At 45.0% G+C, this 19,743-nt stretch overlaps 1 protein-coding gene across 1 annotated transcript in view; it reads left to right on the top strand.

Moving 5' to 3' along the window:
* The first annotated feature begins 1,930 nt into the window (after nucleotides 1–1,930).
* Nucleotides 1,931–19,743, top strand: part of LOC126234645 (postacrosomal sheath WW domain-binding protein-like) — a 40,841-nt gene continuing 23,028 nt past the window's right edge. Inside the window, exon 1 of the mRNA XM_049943377.1 lies at nucleotides 1,931–2,004. Coding sequence (XP_049799334.1) covers nucleotides 1,975–2,004 — 30 coding nt within the window. The 5' untranslated portion in view covers nucleotides 1,931–1,974. The remainder of the gene's footprint in view (nucleotides 2,005–19,743) is intronic.

Genomic DNA, 19,743 nt, shown 5'->3' with positions numbered 1-19,743 from the left:
GTAATGCATACTGTACTTTTCTTTGTAATTATAAAGGCGATTCATGTTATTATAAATATACGTATTTTTATTGCTAAATTGGTAATTAAAAGTACCGGGTGATCAAAAAGTCAGTATAAATTTGAAAACTGAATAAATCACGGAATAATGTAGATAGAGAGGTACAAATTGACACACATGCCAGGAATGACATGGGGTTTTATGAGAAACAAAAAAATACAAACTTTCAAAAAATGTCCGACACATGGCGCTTCATCTGATCAGAATAGCAATAATTAGCATAACAAAGTAAGACAAAGCAAAGATAATGTTCTTTACAGGAAATGCTCAATATGTCCACCATCATTCCTCAACAATAGCTGTAGTCGAGGAATAATGTTGTGAACTGCACTTTAAATCATGTCCGGAGTTATGGTGAGGCATTGGCGTAAGATGTTGTCTTTCAAAACCCCTAGAGATGTCTGTCGATCACGATACACTTGCGACTTCAGGTAACCCCAAAGCCAATAATCGCACGGACTGAGGTCTGGGGACCTGGGAGGCCAAGCATGACGAAAGTGGCGGCTGAGCACACGATCATCACCAAACGACGCCCGCAAGAGATCTTTCACGCGTCTAGCAATACCTTTTTTTTTCTAATAAAACCCCGTGTCATTCCAGGCATGTGTTTCAATTTTTACCTCTCTATCTACATTATTCCGTTGTTTATTAAGTTTTCAAATTTATACTGACTTTTTGATCACCCGGTATACAGTTCGATTATCCGAATAAAGAGGTTTTCCGAACACCAATGTCCCAGAATTAGTTCGTATAATCGATGTTCTACTGTAACTATTTTACATTTAAGTTAAAGTCAATACTACACGTTTATGGGTTCGATGAAGTTAAATTTAAAGATGGTCGTTGCCGGTTGTTGCCGTTATGGTTTCCGGAGTATTGATTACAATACTGTTATTGCATATAAAAGAGAAAATTTGGATTAATGAGGGACGGATAAACGAGATTTCACTGTATTGCAAATTTGGTTACATACATTCCAAGGAAAGCGTTTCTGAAAAAGAGAAATTTGTTAACATCGGGTACAGGTTTAAGTGTTAGGAAGTCATTTCTGGAAGTATTTGTGTGGAGTGTAGCCATGTATGGAAGTGAAACATGGATGATAAATAGTTTGGACAAGAAGAGAATAGAAGCTTTCGAAATGTGGTGCTACAGAAGAATGCTGAAGATTAGATGGGTAGAATATATCACTAATGAGGACTTATTGAATAGAATTGGGGAGAAGAGAAATTTGTGGAACAAGTTGACTAGAAGAGGGGATCGGTTGGTAGGACATGTTCTGAGGCGTCAAGGGATCACCAATTTAGTGTTGGAGGGCAGCGTGGAGGGTAAAAATTATACAGGGAGACCAAGAGATGAATACACTAAGCAGATTCAGAAGGATGTAGGTTGCAGTAGGTGATGAAGAAGCTTGCACAGGATAGAGTAGCGTTGACAGCTGCATCAAACCAGTCTCTGGACTGAAGACCACAACAACATATTCCGAAAAGAGCCCATGCGCGGGAGTCCCTGCCGGTCCTAGCTGTAGAGATGAGCGCCCGGTCACGTTTCCCAGCGCCTAGAGTGCCACCCAGCATCCATATCGGGTGGTCGCGAATTCTCCAGGCCACACCTCGCCGTGCGCTATCTGGGTGTGGATCTGGAACTGTATGCGCCCCTGGCTCCTGTGGACAGGCCCCTGACCTGCGTCTGCGCGGTGAAGGTCGCTGCTTTCTCCGCAGAGTGGCGATTTCTCGGCCGGCGGGTCCGACTGCCAGCAGTGTGGCGGTAAAAGCGCTGTTTCCCTTTCTGCGCCAGTGGAGCAGGGCGCGTGATTCGCACCTATATAAACCGCGTCCAAGGCCGGGGCAAACGTCACAAGGGCACGCGACCGCACACCGCAGAACGACCACTCACAGTACTCCACTCGTCTCCAGAATGGCCTGCAGAGGAACCGCCGTGGTGCTGGTGAGTAGGCGGCTGCACTAGCATTCCCATTAAACACAGCTGAAAACAGCTACGTACAATGCTAAAAGCCTTGACCACAGTCCTTGGATAAGAATGATTTTACTGGCAGTTAATGTGACGTTGTCACCTCCACAAGATACAAAAAGATGCCTTTCTATAATTCCTCTTTCTCTTAGACTGAATATTAAAGGTTCGTTGTGTAAGGGGCAGTAAAATAAAAACCGAACACCCGCCACAATGGGATCATGGAATGGTTCCATTCAAAAGGAATCACCACTCGGGGGACGAGAGGATCAAGTCCTGTTTCGTGGACGCAGTCGGCAGCTGATGGATCCACAACCGCACCCACTTCCTCGTCCGACTGAATCCGTCGTCCAAGCACGTCTTACTCCAGGTCGACAACGAAGCGAAAATCACTAGGTGAACGATCCGGGCTGTACAAGAGATGTTGCAGTGTTTCCCAACCAAATCACAGAAAGCGTAGCCTTCGTTCGTTTGGGGGCGGTTTGTTGTGTAACAGGATGAGTCCGTCCGATCGTATTCCTGGCCGTTTTGACTTTATCGTTTGTCGCAGTTTCTGCTTAGTGTCTTCATAGCGCTGCGCACTGATCGTGGTTCCAGGCTCGAGGAATTCGACGAGCAGGGGACCCATGTAGTCGAAGTTACACGATAACGCCCGCCCTCCACACTACCAACTGGACGAGGTCTACGCTTCAGAGATTTTGTTGGGAACCACTGCAACATTTTCAGTACTGTTCGAATCGTTCACGGCGTGATTTTCAAGTCTTTGGCGACCTGAAGAAAGACGTGAGTGGACATCGGTTTCAGTCAGAGGAGAAGTACAACAGTGGGTGTGGTTGTGGATCCGTCAGAGGCCGACTTCGTTCTACGAAACAAGAATTGATCCTCTCGTCTCCCAGTGGGATACATATCTTATCGAGTGTGGTGATTGCAAGGTGCTTGGTGGTGAGTCCCTATGAGACTAAACTGCTGAGGTCATCGGTCCCTAGGCTTACACACTACTTAATTTAACTAACGGTAATGACAACACACACACACACACACCCATGGCCGAGGGAGGACTCGAACCTCCGACGCGGGGAGCCACGCGAACCGTAGCAAGGCGCCTGAGACCGCGCGGCTGCCAACGTGGTCTCTGGTGATTACTTTTAAATGGATCCATTCTATGGTCCCGTTGTGGCAATTTTCATTTGACTGCCCAACATATTTGATTAGTAGGAAGAAGAAAAAGCGGAATTATCTTAATGTCATGAGCTAAGGACGAAACTGGCGTAATCAGTGATCTCTGGCCGTCGCTAACATGTCGATGCACGGCCGCGAGAAGAAATAACGGTATTTAAAATGTCTGTAAGGGCTTTGCAACGCAGCGATTCTTAAGAAGGTATCGGACTTCGTGTGAAGAATTTAGAATAAATGCATTTTCTGTTATTGAACGTGCGATGTGCATTTAAGGCTGCTGCAATGGCGCGCGATCAATACGATCGCCATATTAGTATAAGTCCAGCTTAGCTCGACGCTCACCATTACAAAATGCTGCAAAAAATATTTTAAAAACCGATGTTCGGGCAAGGAGCTGTGAGAACATTAAATAAAAGCACCATATCTTTCAAGGGCATATTATTAATCGAAGAAGTACAAAAGTAAGAATGTTACCATTGTATTCTAGCCGTTCGAACAGAAAGCGCGCTAAAAAGCTGAATCCGATACATCAGTCGTCTTTTCAAACGAACTCCAAACGATCATCCAAGGTTTATATACTTCAAAAATATTTACGCAACTGTTGTTGTTGTTGTGGTCTTCAGTCCTGAGACTGGTTTGATGCAGCTCTCCATGCTACTCTATCCTGTGCAAGCTTCTTCATCTCCCAGTACCTACTGCAACCTACATCCTTCTGAATCTGCGTAGTGTATTGATCTCTTGGTCTCCCTCTACGATTTTTACCCTCCACGCTGCCCTCCAATGCTAAATTTGTGATCTCTTGATGCCTCAAAACATGTCCTACCAACCGATCCCTTCTTCTAGTCAAGTTGTGCCACAAACTTCTCTTCTCCCCAATCCTATTCAATACCTCCTCATTAGTTACGTGATCTACCCACCTTATCTTCAGCATTCTTCTGTAGCACCACATTTCGAAAGCTTCTATTCTCTTCTTGTCCAAACTGGTTATCGTCCATGTTTCACTTCCATACATGGCTACACTCCATACAAACACTTTCAGAAACGACTTCCTGACACTTAAATCTATACTCGATGTTAACAAATTTCTCTTCTTCAGAAACGATTTCCTTGCCATTGCCAGTCTACATTTTATATCCTCTCTACTTCGACCATCATCAGTTATTTTGCTCCCCAAATAGCAAAACTCATTTACTACTTTAAGCGTCTCATTTCCTAGTCTAATTCCCGCATCATCACATTCCATTGTCTTCGTTTTACTTTTGTTGATGTTGATGTTATATCCTCTTTTCAAGACACTCCATTCCGTTCAGCTGCTCTTACAGGTCCTTTGCTGTCTCTGACAGAATTACGATGTCATCGGCGAACCTCAAAGTTTTTACTTCTTCTCCACGGATTTTAATTCCTGCTCCGAATTTTTCTTTTGTTTCCTTTACTGCTTGCTCATTATACAGATTGAATAACATCTGGGATAGGCTACAACACTGCCTCACTCCCTTACCAACCACTGCTTCCCTTCCTTGTCCCTCGACTCTTATAACTGCCATCTGGTTTCTGTGCAAATTGTAAATAGCCCTTCGCTTCCTGTATTTTACTTCTGCCACCTTCAGAATTTGAAAGAGAGTATTCCAGTCAACATTGTCAAAAGCTTTCTCTAAGTCTACAAATGCTAGAAACGTAGGTTTGCCTTTCCTTAATCTATTTTATAAGATAAGTCGTAGGGTCAGTATTGCCTCACGTGTTCCAACATTTCTACGGAATTTGCAGCCGTGGCTTATTGAACTAATACTTCGGTCATTTTCACATCTGTCAACACATGCTTTCTTTGGGATTGGAATTATTATATTCTTCTTGAAGTCTGAGGGTATTTCGCCTGTTTCATACATCTTGCTCACCAGATGGTAGAGTTTTGTCATGACTGGCTCTCCCAAGGCCATCAGTAGCTCTAATGGAATGTTGTCTACTCCCGGGGCCTTGTTTCGACTCAGGTCTATCAGTGCTCTGTCAAACTCTTCACGCAGTTTCTTATCTCCCATTTCATCTTCATCTACATCCTCTTCCATTTCCATAATTCTGTCCTCAAGTACATCGCCCTTGTATAAACCCTCTATATACTCCTTCCACCTTTCTGCCTTCCCTTCTTTGCTTAGAACTGGGTTGCCATCTGAGCTCTTGATATTCATACAAGTGGTTCTCTTCTCTCCAAAGGTCTCTTTAATTGTCCTGTAGGCAGTATCTATCTTAGCCCTAGTGAGACAAGCTTCTACATCCTTACATTTGTCCTCTAGCCATCCCTGCTTAGCCATTTTGCACTTTCTGTCGATCTCATTTTTGAGACGTTTGTATTCCCTTTTGCCTGCTTCATTTACTGCAATTTTATATTTTCTCCTTTCATCAATTAAATTCAATATTTCTTCTGTTACCCAAGGATTTCTATTAGCCCTCGTCTTTTTACCTACTTGATCCTCTGTTTTCTTCACTACTTCATCCCTCAGAGCTACCCATTCTTCTTCTACTGTATTTCTTTCCCCCATTCCTGTCAATTGTTCCCTTATGCTCTCCCTGAAACTCTCTACAACCTCTGGTTCTTTCAGTTTATCCAGGTCCCATCTCCTTAAATTCCCACCTTTTTGCAGTTTCTTCAGTTTCAATCTATTACACATTTACAAACATCGTCTTACTGTAACATACAATAACAGACAGACGAGACTTGGTCTTGGGTATAATTTAACCATTCTCACAAAGCCGAATCAAAGCGGATCTTCGGTGAAATAATTCTTCCGTGAAATAATGGTTGCCATAAATCCCCTTAATGGATGAAAATTGTTAAACTACTGCAGAAACTACAATAGCTCTTGAGAAAAGGAATAAAGGAAGAAATATTCTATTTAAAATACTTTCTAAGACAAAAAAAGACGCACCACGAAGAAATTATCGGAATGGGTCGGAAATCGGTAGATGTGATGTACTTGTACAGCCGAACACATCTGAGAGTAGCACTGGCAACCTATTTCCTCAATTTTTTCTGGATGTCTTCCTATCCCTGTGTTTTTCTACAGTTCCCTCCAGTACCTTGGAAGTTATAGCCCTGATGTCTTAACAGATTTCCTATCATACTTTCCCTTCTTCTTGTCAGTATTCTCCATAAATCGTACTCTATCCTCGCCGATTCGGCGCAGAACCTTCTCATTCCTTATTTTATCAGTCCACGTAATATGCAACATTCTTCTGCAGCACTACCTCTCAAAAGCTTCGATTCCCTTCTTTTCAGGTTTTCCCACAGTCCACGTTTCACTACCATACAATGCTGTGCTCCAAACGTATATGCTCAGAAATTTCTTTCTCAATTTAAGGCCTATGTTTGTTGCTAGTATACTTCTCTTGGAGCTGTGGACCACTTGGGCATTATTGCGGACCCCTGTCTTCCCCGAGGGCGGCAGCATCTTCCAGGAGGGTACTTATCCGTGTCGCAAAGCCACAATCGTATTACAGTCGTGTGGAGAGCATAACAGTAAATTCACTCTCATGTCCAAACTCGTCTGATCTGAACCCACTGGAACATATCTGGGAACGCTATTGGGAACCATTTGCGGACCCAAAAACCACCGGCCAGAAATTTAGGGGCACTGCGTCACCTTTGCGTAGACATCCGGTGCTACATACCCCCGGAAACCTACATAGGACTTGTCGAATCCGCGTTCCAACGGTGGACCAACACGATATTAGCCAAGTGGCTGTAATATTTTTTCTAGTCAATGTAGCAGGCCATGACTGGAAAAAACTACTTCTCTTAGAACAGTACAATTTAAATGGTATAAGATAAAGAAAACGCCAGCCACATCCAGGACACCTAGCGCATATACACTCCTGGAAATTGAAATAAGAACACCGTGAATTCATTGTCCCAGGAAGGGGAAACTTTATTGACACATTCCTGGGGTCAGATACATCACATGATCACACTGACAGAACCACAGGCACATAGACACAGGCAACAGAGCATGCACAATGTCGGCCCTAGTACGGTGTATATCCACCTTTCGCAGCAATGCAGGCTGCTATTCTCCCATGGAGACGATCGTAGAGATGCTGGATGTAGTCCTGTGGAACGGCTTGCCATGCCATTTCCACCTGGCGCCTCAGTTGGACCAGCGTTCGTGCTGGACGTGCAGACCGCGTGAGACGACGCTTCATCCAGTCCCAAACATGCTCAATGGGGGACAGATCCGGAGATCTTGCTGGCCAGGGTAGTTGACTTACACCTTCTAGAGCACGTTGGGTGGCACGGGATACATGCGGACGTGCATTGTCCTGTTGGAACAGCAAGTTCCCTTGCCGGTCTAGGAATGGTAGAACGATGGGTTCGATGACGGTTTGGATGTACCGTGCACTATTCAGTGTCCCCTCGACGATCACCAGTGGTGTACGGCCAGTGTAGGAGATCGCTCCCCACACCATGATGCCGGGTGTTGGCCCTGTGTGACTCGGTCGTATGCAGTCCTGATTGTGGCGCTCACCTGCACGGCGCCAAACACGCATACGACCATCATTGGCACCAAGGCAGAAGCGACTCTCATCGCTGAAGACGACACGTCTCCATTCGTCCCTCCATTCACGCCTGTCGCGACACCACTGGAGGCGGGCTGCACGATGTTGGGGCGTGAGCGGAAGACGGCCTAACGGTGTGCGGGACCGTAGCCCAGCTTCATGGAGACGGTTGCGAATGGTCCTCACCGATACCCCAGGAGCAACAGTGTCCCTAATTTGCTGGGAAGTGGCGGTGCGGTCCCCTACGGCACTGCGTAGGATCCTACGGGCTTGGCGTGCATCCGTGCGTCGCTGCGGTCCGGTCCCAGGTCGACGGGCACGTGCACCTTCCGCCGACCACTGGCGACAACATCGATGTACTGTGGAGACCTCACGCCCCACGTGTTGAGCAATTCGGCGGTACGTCCACCCGGCCTCCCGCATGCCCACTATACGCCCTCGCTCAAAGTCCGTCAACTGCACATACGGTTCACGTCCACGCTGTCGCGGCATGCTACCAGTGTTAAAGACTGCGATGGAGCTCCGTATGCCACGGCAAACTGGCTGACACTGACGGCGGCGGTGCACAAATGCTGCGCAGCTAGCGCCATTCGACGGCCAACACCGCGGTTCCTGGTGTGTCCGCTGTGCCGTGCGTGTGATCATTGCTTGTACAGCCCTCTCGCAGTGTCCGGAGCAAGTATGGTGGGTCTGACACACCGGTGTCAATGTGTTCTTTTTTCCATTTCCAGGAGTGTACATTTCCAGAGATTTGGACGCCTTAACAGCAGTTACTTCATGAAGACAGACGTTTGCTCGAAACACAAACACATTACAGGCAAAGAACGTCAAAGCTCTGCAGTAAAGCAGAGCAAATTCATTATAAAAAAACCAAAATAGCCACAATCCAAAAAACCAAAAAGTCCAAATTTTTCTATAAAATGACCTAGGCTGCAAGAGCGTTGTGGCTATCGGAAATCAAGGAAGACTGAACCCGCCTGCTCATGTGCATCTATTGTTCGCAATACATCGTGTAGGAATGAAGCAAGTTGTATTTTACACGAGTGGTTTTTTCCTGAATCCGTGCTGATACTTTGAGACACGCTCTATTCCTCCAGGAACGTCATTATGTTTTAAATTAAAAAGTGCTCTAGGATGATGCAACAGATAGATGTCAGCGATCTTGGTATTTAAATCTGTGCATACGTTCCTTTGGTCTTTTTATGCACAGGAGTGACCTGTACTCTTTTTCAAGTCACGCGATGCTATTCGCTGCCCAAGAGATTCACCGTAAACATGAGTTAGGTAAATGGCAAAATCCACACTGTATTTAATATGAAAATCTAAAGGAATCCCGTCAAGCCCTGGTATCTTGTTCACTTTGAACTACCTTAAATGTAGAATGAGATTTTCACTCTGCAGCGGAGTGTGCGCTGATATGAAACTTCCTGACAGGTTAAAACTGTGTGCCTGACCGAGACTCGAACTCGAGACCTTTGCCTTTCTTGGGCAAGTGCTCCACCATCTGAGTTACCCAAGCACGACTCACGCCCCGTACTCACAGCTTTACTTCTGCCAGTACCTCGTCTCCTACCTTGCAAACTCTACAGAAGCTCTCCTGCAAACGCAGGAGGTACCGACAAGAGAAGAAAGCTCGAAATTATTGGCCATATAATGCGCAACAACAGGAGAGCATCTGTAAAGTTTGGGAGGTAGGTAAATTCTTAGTACTGTCAAGAGAAGAAAGCTCGAAGTCATTGGCCATATAATATAGTGTGCAACAACAAATACAACTTGCGCGACTAATACTTCAAGGAAACGTTGACGGCAGACGTGGTCCAAGACGTAGAATATTATCCTCGCTGATAAACTTCAGCCAGTGCTTTCGATTGAGCACAGAATCGCTGTTTGGACAAGCCACGGAAAACAAGAGTTCGCTAGGGCTGCATTCCACACTCCACATTACTTTTTAGAATCTATTCTGTAAAGATTTTCCGATGTACACTGAAGCGCCAGAGAAACTGGCATAGGCATGCGTATTCAAATGCAGAGATATGTAAACAGGCAGAATACGGCGCTGCGGTCGGCAACGCCTATATGACACCAAGTCCGGCGCAGTTGTTAGATCGGTTACTGCTGCTGCATTGACAGGTTATCAAGATTTAAGTGAGCTTGAAAGTGGTGTTATAGTCGGCGCACCAGCGATGAGACACAGCATCTCCGAGGTAGCGGTGAAGTGGGGATTTTCTCGTGCGCCCATTTCACGAGTGTTCCGTGAATATCAGGAACCCGGCAAAACATCAAATCTCCGACATCGCTGCGGCCGGAAAAAGATCCTGCAAGAACGGGACCAACAACGACTGAAGAGAATCGTTCAATGTGCCAGAAGTGCAACCCTTACGAAAATTGCTGCAGATTTCAATGCAGGGACATCAACAAGAGCGTACAAACCATTCAACGAAACATCATCGATATGGGCTTTCGGAGCTTAAGACCCACTCTCGTATACTTGATGACTGCACGATATAAAGCTTTACGCCTCGCCTGGGGCCCGTCCACACCGAGATTGGACAGTTCACGGCTGGCAACATGTTGCCTGGTCGGACGAGTCTCATTTCAAGTTGTATCGAGCGGATGTACTTGTACGGATACGAAGACAACCTCATGAATCCATGGACCCTGTATGTCAACAGGGGACTGTTCAAGCTGATGGAGGCTCTTTAATGCTGTGGGGAGTCTGCAGTTGGAGTGATATGGGACCACTGATACGTCTTGATACGACAGGTAACGGTACGTAAGCATCCTGTCTGGTCACCTGCATCTATTCATGTCCATTGTGCATTCGCACGAACCTGGGCAATCCCAGCAGGACAATGCCATACCCCACACGTCCATAATTGCTACAGAGTAGCTCCAGGAACACTTTCGTGAGTTTAAACACTCCCACTGGCTGCCAAACTCCCCAGACATGAACATTATTGAGCATATCTGGAGTGCCTTGCAGCGAGCTGTTCAGAAGAGATCTCCACCCCCTCGCACTCTTACGGATTTATGGACAGCCCTGCAGGATTCATGGTGTCAGATCCCTCTAGCACTACTTCAGACATTAGTCGAGTCCATGCCACGTCGTGTTGCGGCACTTCTGTGTGCTCGCGGGGGCCCTAGACGATATTAGGCAGACGTACGTTCCTTTGCCTCTTCAGTGTACTTTGGATGAGAATTATCAAGCAGCGGTCGTTACTGGAATTATCAATAATCTCAGATATGCTGATGACATTGTTTTACCTGCATCCATGCTGAATGATCCTCAATATCTGCTTAATACTGTTACCAACTAAACTTGCTACTGATCGCCAATGTTGTTGAAGGGCGAGGTGCCTAAGGGCGAACAAAGGGACAGTAATTTTAATCGGAGTAATATAACTTCAATTGTCGCAAACTATGTCGATTCACCGTCAGTACAAAACATGATGGACATCGGCCTGGATATTAACCACAACACGTCGCCATGATGGCTGGTACACATAATAAATTCCAAAAATAAACATTTTACTGCGAGAATAGAACGTGCGTTGAAATAAACATTTACGACAGCTTTTAATTGCTCGACTTGAGCAGAATCTCCAGCGGTGCAGACGAATCAACGGCGGCGGAATAGGAACGCTGGTGTCGACCCACGTCGAGCAAATCATCGGCTTTAATCTGAATACAAGTACGAAATACTTATTCACATAAACTGGATTTCATATTATTAGTCTGGGATACATCGTCCCAGAATTTAAAAATAGTCCCCATCCCCCGGTTGCGATCAGGGCTTTCGGGAGGTTTCCCTGGGTTCTAAGGCAAATGCCGGAACAGAAAATCCCCTGCAAAATATTACCGACTGCCGCTCCCTCTGTACCACTACCCGGTCGTCCAATATTTGGCCGGGAAGTCCCTGGCTCTTCAGTGAGTAATTCACGCCACAACCCGTTCTAACTTTATGGGTAGGAAATGATAAATATTTTTTAAAAAGCAAGTGAGAAAGAAAGTAATGTGGGTGGTGCTCTACGATAACCTAACCTGTCATACATGACAAATTCAAGGAATATTTCGAAGTCAATCATACAAAACAGGGAATATAGGCCGAAAGTTGTAGATTTCTCTTGTCTCTCTCGTCATACATCGTAAGTATACGATTATGAACATGTTTTAAACGGTAAATTGACCATTTTGTATCTTAGACACCCAAGGCATATGTCCACTTATTGTTTTTCCAAAATATCCTACTCTCTCGATGAAATTCAGAGATATTTCAAAGGAGATCCTTTTTCTCGATACAATTCTGCCATATTCCTTACAGCTTTAACATTTCGTTTGATGTTTCCCTCCAGTTCTGGGCACTTATATTTTCATGGCGCTTTTCACTAAATAATTATTGATTCCTTTCTGGGCAGTAGATAGTTGAATGATTTGTCCAGGAACTACATACTCTTTCACCCATCACAGTATCATTAACTTAAAATTGGCAAAATGGTGATTTGAAACTGTACCAACAAAAATATTCGACGATAAATGAAGCAGTTCTTTGTGAGTGTTGTCATCAAAATCGTTGATGCCGCTCGAGCAAATTCTACGGAACGAATAGATTTCGTAGTATTGCATCCTTTCTCGATTCACCAGTATAGATTCTGGATTTACATGAAGACCGCACCTTAGCGAAGCACTCTGCACAGGAAAGTTCATATGCTCTCCACCACTCAAGCCATTAGGAATGTAAATGCGCTTAAATCTCATGAGTGCATATAGGGAAGTAGCTATCGGTTAAACCCTGAGCCTTACATGCAATCCCAATTAATGAAGCACTAGTTTCTGAGTAAGCTCTACAGCCATTTCCGTCCGTTGTCTTCCTCTAATCTTAAAGAGTGTGCTTTCAATCTCCCAGCGCCGACCTCAGCAGGATATTGGCGTCAACAAAAAGTCATAAACTTGTCCGTCAACCAACATCCGGCATTTCTGACTTGTTCGTTTGCCAACGTAGTTGGTAACTTTGCATATGGGTTAATCTACATATGCTGACTGTCGTGACAATGTGGAGAAACTGCAATATTTTACTACAGAGGCCCTAGCGGATGTAATTTATCTTTGCCTGTCTACAGTTGAACCGTGGAACATGAAAATGTAGTAACTATACTAGGTTTATGTTGTTATTCCATAAGTAACCGTATGGTGTGTAGCAGAGGATAGTGGTGCAACACAGTCACTTCTCTTACTTTGACCTCAAGGTCATTATATGACTTGTATACTGGAGGAATAGATATGTCTCTTGATTCCTACCTATAAGTAGGCTACCGTGATTTTGAGAGTTAGGCTGTCTTAGCACCAGAGCAACCGTCAACATGCTGCCATCCAACAGAACTTTCGTCCATGTATAGGAACCATTCAGACAGTGTCGTATCAGGCAACACTGACCAGCGACAGAAACAAAATTTGCGAGGAAGTTCTGCCACCAGTGACGTATCGTCAGACAGAACTGTTACAACACTGGGAGCAGTGGCATGGTTAACATTAACTTGGGGAACCATCACCGACGAAATTACCATTAAGTGTGATCTTTCTGCTGAGTAAATTTTTCTATATTTATTTTTAGAAAACGACTCAATTAAAGAACATGAAACTTTTACTCTTCGTCTCATATCGCAGTTTCATTATTTGTCGTGGTAGTTATGATATTTCGAAAGTGAAGTAGAGAGAGAGAGGTGGCACAATGGGTAGCACTGTGTCCTCCTAGCCGGGTGAGGGTGGGGGGGGGGGAGAGGGGAGGGGATCAGAGGGCATGGGGACAGTGGGGGGGGGGGAAGGAGGGCAGAGGGTGGGGGGATCAGAGGTCAGGGGGACAGTGGTGGTAAGGAGGGCAGAGGGGGGGGGGGCAGATCCCCAGCTGATCATGCCTACATCTGTTAAAACCCAGGATGGTTCGTTTCGACAGGACACTGCCGAATCTCTTCTCCAAATCGAAAATGCGCTTCGTCTTGATGACTTCGTCCTGTCGACGGAACATTAAACTGCAATCTTCTGCCGCGCGGGATTAGCCGAGCGGTCTCAGACGCTGCTGTCATGGACTGTGCGGCTGGTCCCGACGAAGGTTCTAGTCCTCCCTCGGTCATGGGTGTGTGTGTTTGTCCTTAGGATAATTTAGGTTAAGTAGAGTGTAAGCTTAGTGACTGATGACCTTAGCAGTTACGTCCCATAAGATTTCACACACTTTTTTTTGTAATCTTCCTTCCTTCGAAAATAACAGATCAATAACAGATCAACTGTACATAAATCTAAGATTTTGCATCTTTTAACACGATATATGCATACACCACGTTTCCTACACTTTGGGTGATAGGTTGTTGCATATTACACTCACAGACACAAAAAGCGAAGCTTTCAGATGGAGAGGAGGAAAAGGAATGAAACTTCAACGGTTGAGAGTGTGTGGTGTTATAGCAGTGACTACAAAATCGGGTCCGTTTGCAAAGAACTTGGCAGTATGAGCCCTCTTATTTAGTAGCACGCTGCACCCTGCTCTGACCTGGATACATGCGCTGATTGGGTTGGGAAGGTGTCAAAGCCGTTGTACCTTCTCCTCAACCAAAGTGGTTCACACCTGTTGCAAATGATCCTTAATATCCTGGATACTGGCACTAGGATGCAACTGACGCCCAAGCTGGTCACACAAACGCTTTATCGGCGCTATGGCGACGAAACTACAAGCGTCTGGCCATAACTGAGGATTCTTTGAGTGCTCTTGGAGATGGCTCATCAAACTGCAACATATGAAATATTAGTACACTTTATTACATGAATGGTAAAAAGATTTACTAAACCTGATGCAATCCTTTGTCACAGGAGTGCTTGACAGTTTACAACTGTCGTTGACTATTAAGGCATCACTGGATGCACTAATTAAAAAAACTGTTCTTTTGAAGTACAATTTTAAACAATTACAGAGGTACATTTCCATCTGCGACTTAGTTCCACTCGATGATGTTGACTGCTTCAGCCGAGGTCACAGACTGAGGCAAAGTGCTTCCATGCTCAGCTCTATATTGACCCCTGTGTGAGGGCACTGTTGTGCTGAGAGAGAGGGCGTGGTCTTCAGGAGCGCCTCCCATTCGCAGGCTCCAGTGAAGCCTCGCTAGCTGTGGTATTGATGTGTGTTGCCAACTTTGGTGCGGCATCGCGATGTATAGATGATATCACAATTGCGGACAGATCTGATGATCTTGCTGGAAACAGGAGTGCGTCAACATCACACAGACTTTCCATAGAGACAAGTGCTATGTGTAGACGAGCTTTGTCCTGATGAAAAATGGCACCGCAATACTGTCGCTTGAAAGCTAACGCCTGCAGATGCAGGTGCCTGTGATGTACTGTTCTGCTATCACAGCTCCCTCGATCACTACCGGCCGTGACACGGAGTCATTCTCGATGGCTCCCCACGGCAAGACGCCAGCAATAACATAGTTGTACATCTCCAGAACATTGGAGATACAGGGCCCTGCCCAGGTCACCGCCATACCGCTAACGCTGGTCAGATGGTGTAGTGCAGAACCGCGATTTATCGCTGAACACGATGCAACACTGTTCATCAGCAGTCCACGCTTCCTGGTCAAAACACGACTCCAGACGCAGCTCTTTTTGTTGTGATGTAAACGGCAACAACGTACAGAGCATGCTAACTACTAAGCAGTATTACTCGATTACAACAGAGAACTTATTTGGTCAATAACGTGAATCACTAGGTGCAAGTCAAGTGTAGTTTAGCGTGTGTATATGCATTAAAAGTTAGACAGCAGGTTGCAAAATTATGCATTAAAGTGAATACGTGATATTGAGAATTCCAAGAAAACATATTTGTAATAAAAACGTATCGCCGTTTCACTTGTAAGTGGAGTATCCTTCGTTTTTTTTCAAATTCTCTTTTCAACATTTGAAGCGAGGACCATATGTTTCTGTTACAATTGTTGACCTTGTGTTCTCTATTCAATTTATTTTATTTATCATTTAGTATAGGGGAAAACTGCAGAAAAATGTGACGTTTAAACCAGAAACATAAGAAATAAGTCAACCATACGCAAGTACAACCTCTGTACATAAAAGGAAATGTTATGGCTGACTCATCATCAACCAGCACAAACCGCTAAGGACAGAAACGTGAAATTTGGAGAAGGTGTGGATCTTACATTGTACGCTTCGTTTGAGAAGAGATGTTTCTAAATTCCAACCATAAGGGGGTGAAATAGGGTTAAAAGAATTTTCTTTAGAATGTCGCTATAAGGCAATTTTGAAGCTAGTCCTACGAAAATTGGTATTTGGTGTTTCTTGGTCAGAAATAAAGAAATACGTGTTTCAACAATTTTTTTAAATTTAGTCCTATGGGCCTTAAATAGTGGGTGAAAGCTTTTTTTAAAATATATCCTTATTAAAGAACTACAAAAAATTTTAAAGCTACATCTATAAACATTAGTATTTCACTTCTCGGTTACAAATAAAAAATACGAAGTTCAGTGTTTTTGGATACTAGAGGATGAGCTTTTTTATGAAAATATTTTATTATGAAAGAATTTTTAAAGCTAAATCTATGAAAATTTGTATTTGGGTGCTTGTTAGAAATAAAACACACACATGTCACTGTTTTTGGAAGTTCAACTCCTAATGGAGTGAAATAGGGAGTTATATAAACATGAAATAGGGGGTAAAACGTTTAATGAAAATATTTCATCACGACAGCATTTTTAAAGCTAAATCTTTGAAAACTGTGGTTTGGCTTCCCGGTCAGAGATGAAAAAATAGGTTTTTCACTGTTTTTGGAAATTTTCCCTCTAAGGGAACGAAATAGTGCCAGACTGATTCACTTATTCACCATTGCACAGCCCAAACCGGTAAGGATAGAAACTTGAAGTGTAGAGAGGGTGTTTATCTTATACTGTAGGCATCTTTTAAAAAGGGATTGTCCAAAATTCCACTCCTAAGGGGGTGAAATAGAATATGAAAGGCTTTTTAAAAGTATGTCGCTATTAAAGGAATTTCGAAGCTAGAACTACGTAAACTGGTATTTGGTTTCTCAGTTAGGAAATAGCAAAAATTCTTGTTTCAGCGTGGTTAAAAGCTTTTTGAAAATAAGTAAGCTCGAAAGTACTAACGCTCCATCTATTACAATCGATATTTGATTTTTCGGTTGAAAACAAAAACAAATATATACATGTTTCAGAGTTTCTGGAAATACAGTCGCTAAGATAGACAGTGGGGGATAAAAAATTTTAAGACAATATTTCGTTAGATTAAAAAAATTTAAAGCTAAATTTATGAAAACTGGCATTTCACTTCTTGATTAGATTTAAAGAAATATTTGTTAGGGTACTCAAAAGGCATGATTAACAATAACTTTGGACTCCAGCTACCAGAATCGCTTTGTGGTCAGAAGTACATTCCTGGAAATGGAAAAAAGAACACATTGACACCGGTGTGTCAGACCCACCATACTTGCTCCGGACACTGCGAGAGGGCTGTACAAGCAATGATCACACGCACGGCACAGCGGACACACCAGGAACCGCGGTGTTGGCCATCGAATGGCGCTAGCTGCGCAGCATTTGTGCACCGCCGCCGTCAGTGTCAGCCAGTTTGCCGTGGCATACGGAGCTCCATCGCAGTCTTTAACACTGGTAGCATGCCGCGACAGCGTGGACGTGAACCGTATGTGCAGTTGACGGACTTTGAGCGAGGGCGTATAGTGGGCATGCGGGAGGCCGGGTGGACGTACCGCCGAATTGCTCAACACGTGGGGCGTGAGGTCTCCACAGTACATCGATGTTGTCGCCAGTGGTCGGCGGAAGGTGCACGTGCCCGTCGACCTGGGACCGGACCGCAGCGACGCACGGATGCACGCCAAGACCGTAGGATCCTACGCAGTGCCGTAGGGGACCGCACCGCCACTTCCCAGCAAATTAGGGACACTGTTGCTCCTGGGGTATCGGCGAGGACCATTCGCAACCGTCTCCATGAAGCTGGGCTACGGTCCCGCACACCGTTAGGCCGTCTTCCGCTCACGCACCAACATCGTGCAGCCCGCCTCCAGTGGTGTCGCGACAGGCGTGAATGGAGGGACGAATGGAGACGTGTCGTCTTCAGCGATGAGAGTCGCTTCTGCCTTGGTGCCAATGATAGTCGTATGCGTGTTTGGCGCCGTGCAGGTGAGCGCCACAATCAGGACTGCATGCGACCGAGGCACACAGGGCCAACACCCGGCATCATGGTGTGGGGAGCGATCTCCTACACTGGCCGTACACCACTGGTGATCGTCGAGGGGACACTGAATAGTGCACGGTACATCCAAACCGTCATCGAACCCATCGTTCTACCATTCCTAGACCGGCAAGGGAACTTGCTGTTCCAACAGGACAATGCACGTCCACATGTATCCCGTGCCACCCAACGTGCTCTAGAAGGTGTAAGTCAACTACCCTGGCCAGCAAGATCTCCGGATCTGTCCCCCATTGAGCATGTTTGGGACTGGATGAAGCGTCGTCTCACGCGGTCTGCACGTCCAGCACGAACGCTGGTCCAACTGAGGCGCCAGGTGGAAATGGCATGGCAAGCCGTTCCACAGGACTACATCCAGCATCTCTACGATCGTCTCCATGGGAGAATAGCAGCCTGCATTGCTGCGAAAGGTGGATATACACTGTACTAGTGCCGACATTGTGCATGCTCTGTTGCCTGTGTCTATGTGCCTGTGGTTCTGTCAGTGTGATCATGTGATGTATCTGACCCCAGGAATGTGTCAATAAAGTTTCCCCTTCCTGGGACAATGAATTCACGGTGTTTTTATTTCAATTTCCAGGAGTGTATATTCGGAAAATAAGATGCTTATATGGCCTTAATTAGCGTGAAAAGCTTAAAGGTGTTGCAGTTTGTGAACAACATAAAAATTCGATTAAATAAAAATCTCTGCAGGCCATACAGTCTACGCGAGCGGAGCAGCGAATGCTAAGGTAGTAGTAGTATAAAATTACAGCATGTGAACATTTAGAGATGCTACCAATTTCACAGTTCCATCATAATTTAAGTTGTGGTAGGTTAAACATTGAATTGGCTTTGCAGGGTCGTTTATGAAGTCGTTCCACTCTCCTTGATATCTTTTTCTTGGACATTCACGAGTAATGTAGTCTGCTGTTGGCTCTACTGTGCCACAATCAAGTTCAGGACTGCGTAATACCCCGGATTTATTTAGAGATTTTTGCTTCTTTTATGCCTGAATCTGTCGAGGCCGTGGCGGTCGTAGATTTTTCCAGGCATCATCATGTCAGTAGGCAGTAAAGTTGGGTCAGTCCAACGCGCAGTCGCTTCTCCAGCAGTGTCAGTTTAGATCTGCGGCACACTCTGAATGAGAAGGAATAGGTTGATAGAGACTGACGAGATCCCACACGGGCTGTCTAAATTCAACCCTCGATGTGGAAGGTGAGAAAGAATTTTGTTTTTCAAGAAATGATCAATTTACATCCAAACATTTACTCCTCAAGCCACTTTACGGTGTGTGGCGGAGACACTACCAGTACCACTATCTGTTCAATTATTTGTTGGATGTGAAACTTCCTGGCAGATTAAAACTGTATGCCGGACCGAGACTCGAACTCGGGACCTTTGCCTTTCTTCCAGGAGCACTAGATCTGCAAGGTTCGCAGGAGAGTTTCTACGAAGTTTGGAAAGTAGGAGACGAGGTACTGGCGGAAGTAAAGCTGTGAGGACGGGGCGTGAGTAGTGCTTGGATAGCTGAGACGGTAGAGCACTTTCCGGCGAAAGGCAAAGGTCCCGTGTTCGAGTCTCGGTCCGGCACACAGTTTTAATCTTCCAGGAAATTTCATATCAGCGCACACTCCGCTGCAGAGTGAAAATCTCATTCTGGATTTGTTGGATGTATTCCTATCCCCGTCCTCCTCTGCAGCTTTTACCCTCTGAGTTACTCACCAATGTCGTAACATATGT

Source organism: Schistocerca nitens, chromosome 2, assembly GCF_023898315.1.
Source record: "Schistocerca nitens isolate TAMUIC-IGC-003100 chromosome 2, iqSchNite1.1, whole genome shotgun sequence".
Classification (NCBI taxonomy): Eukaryota; Metazoa; Arthropoda; class Insecta; order Orthoptera; family Acrididae; genus Schistocerca; species Schistocerca nitens.
The sequence above is the reverse complement of the archived record's forward strand: the minus strand, read 5'-3'. Positions and strand labels throughout refer to the sequence as shown.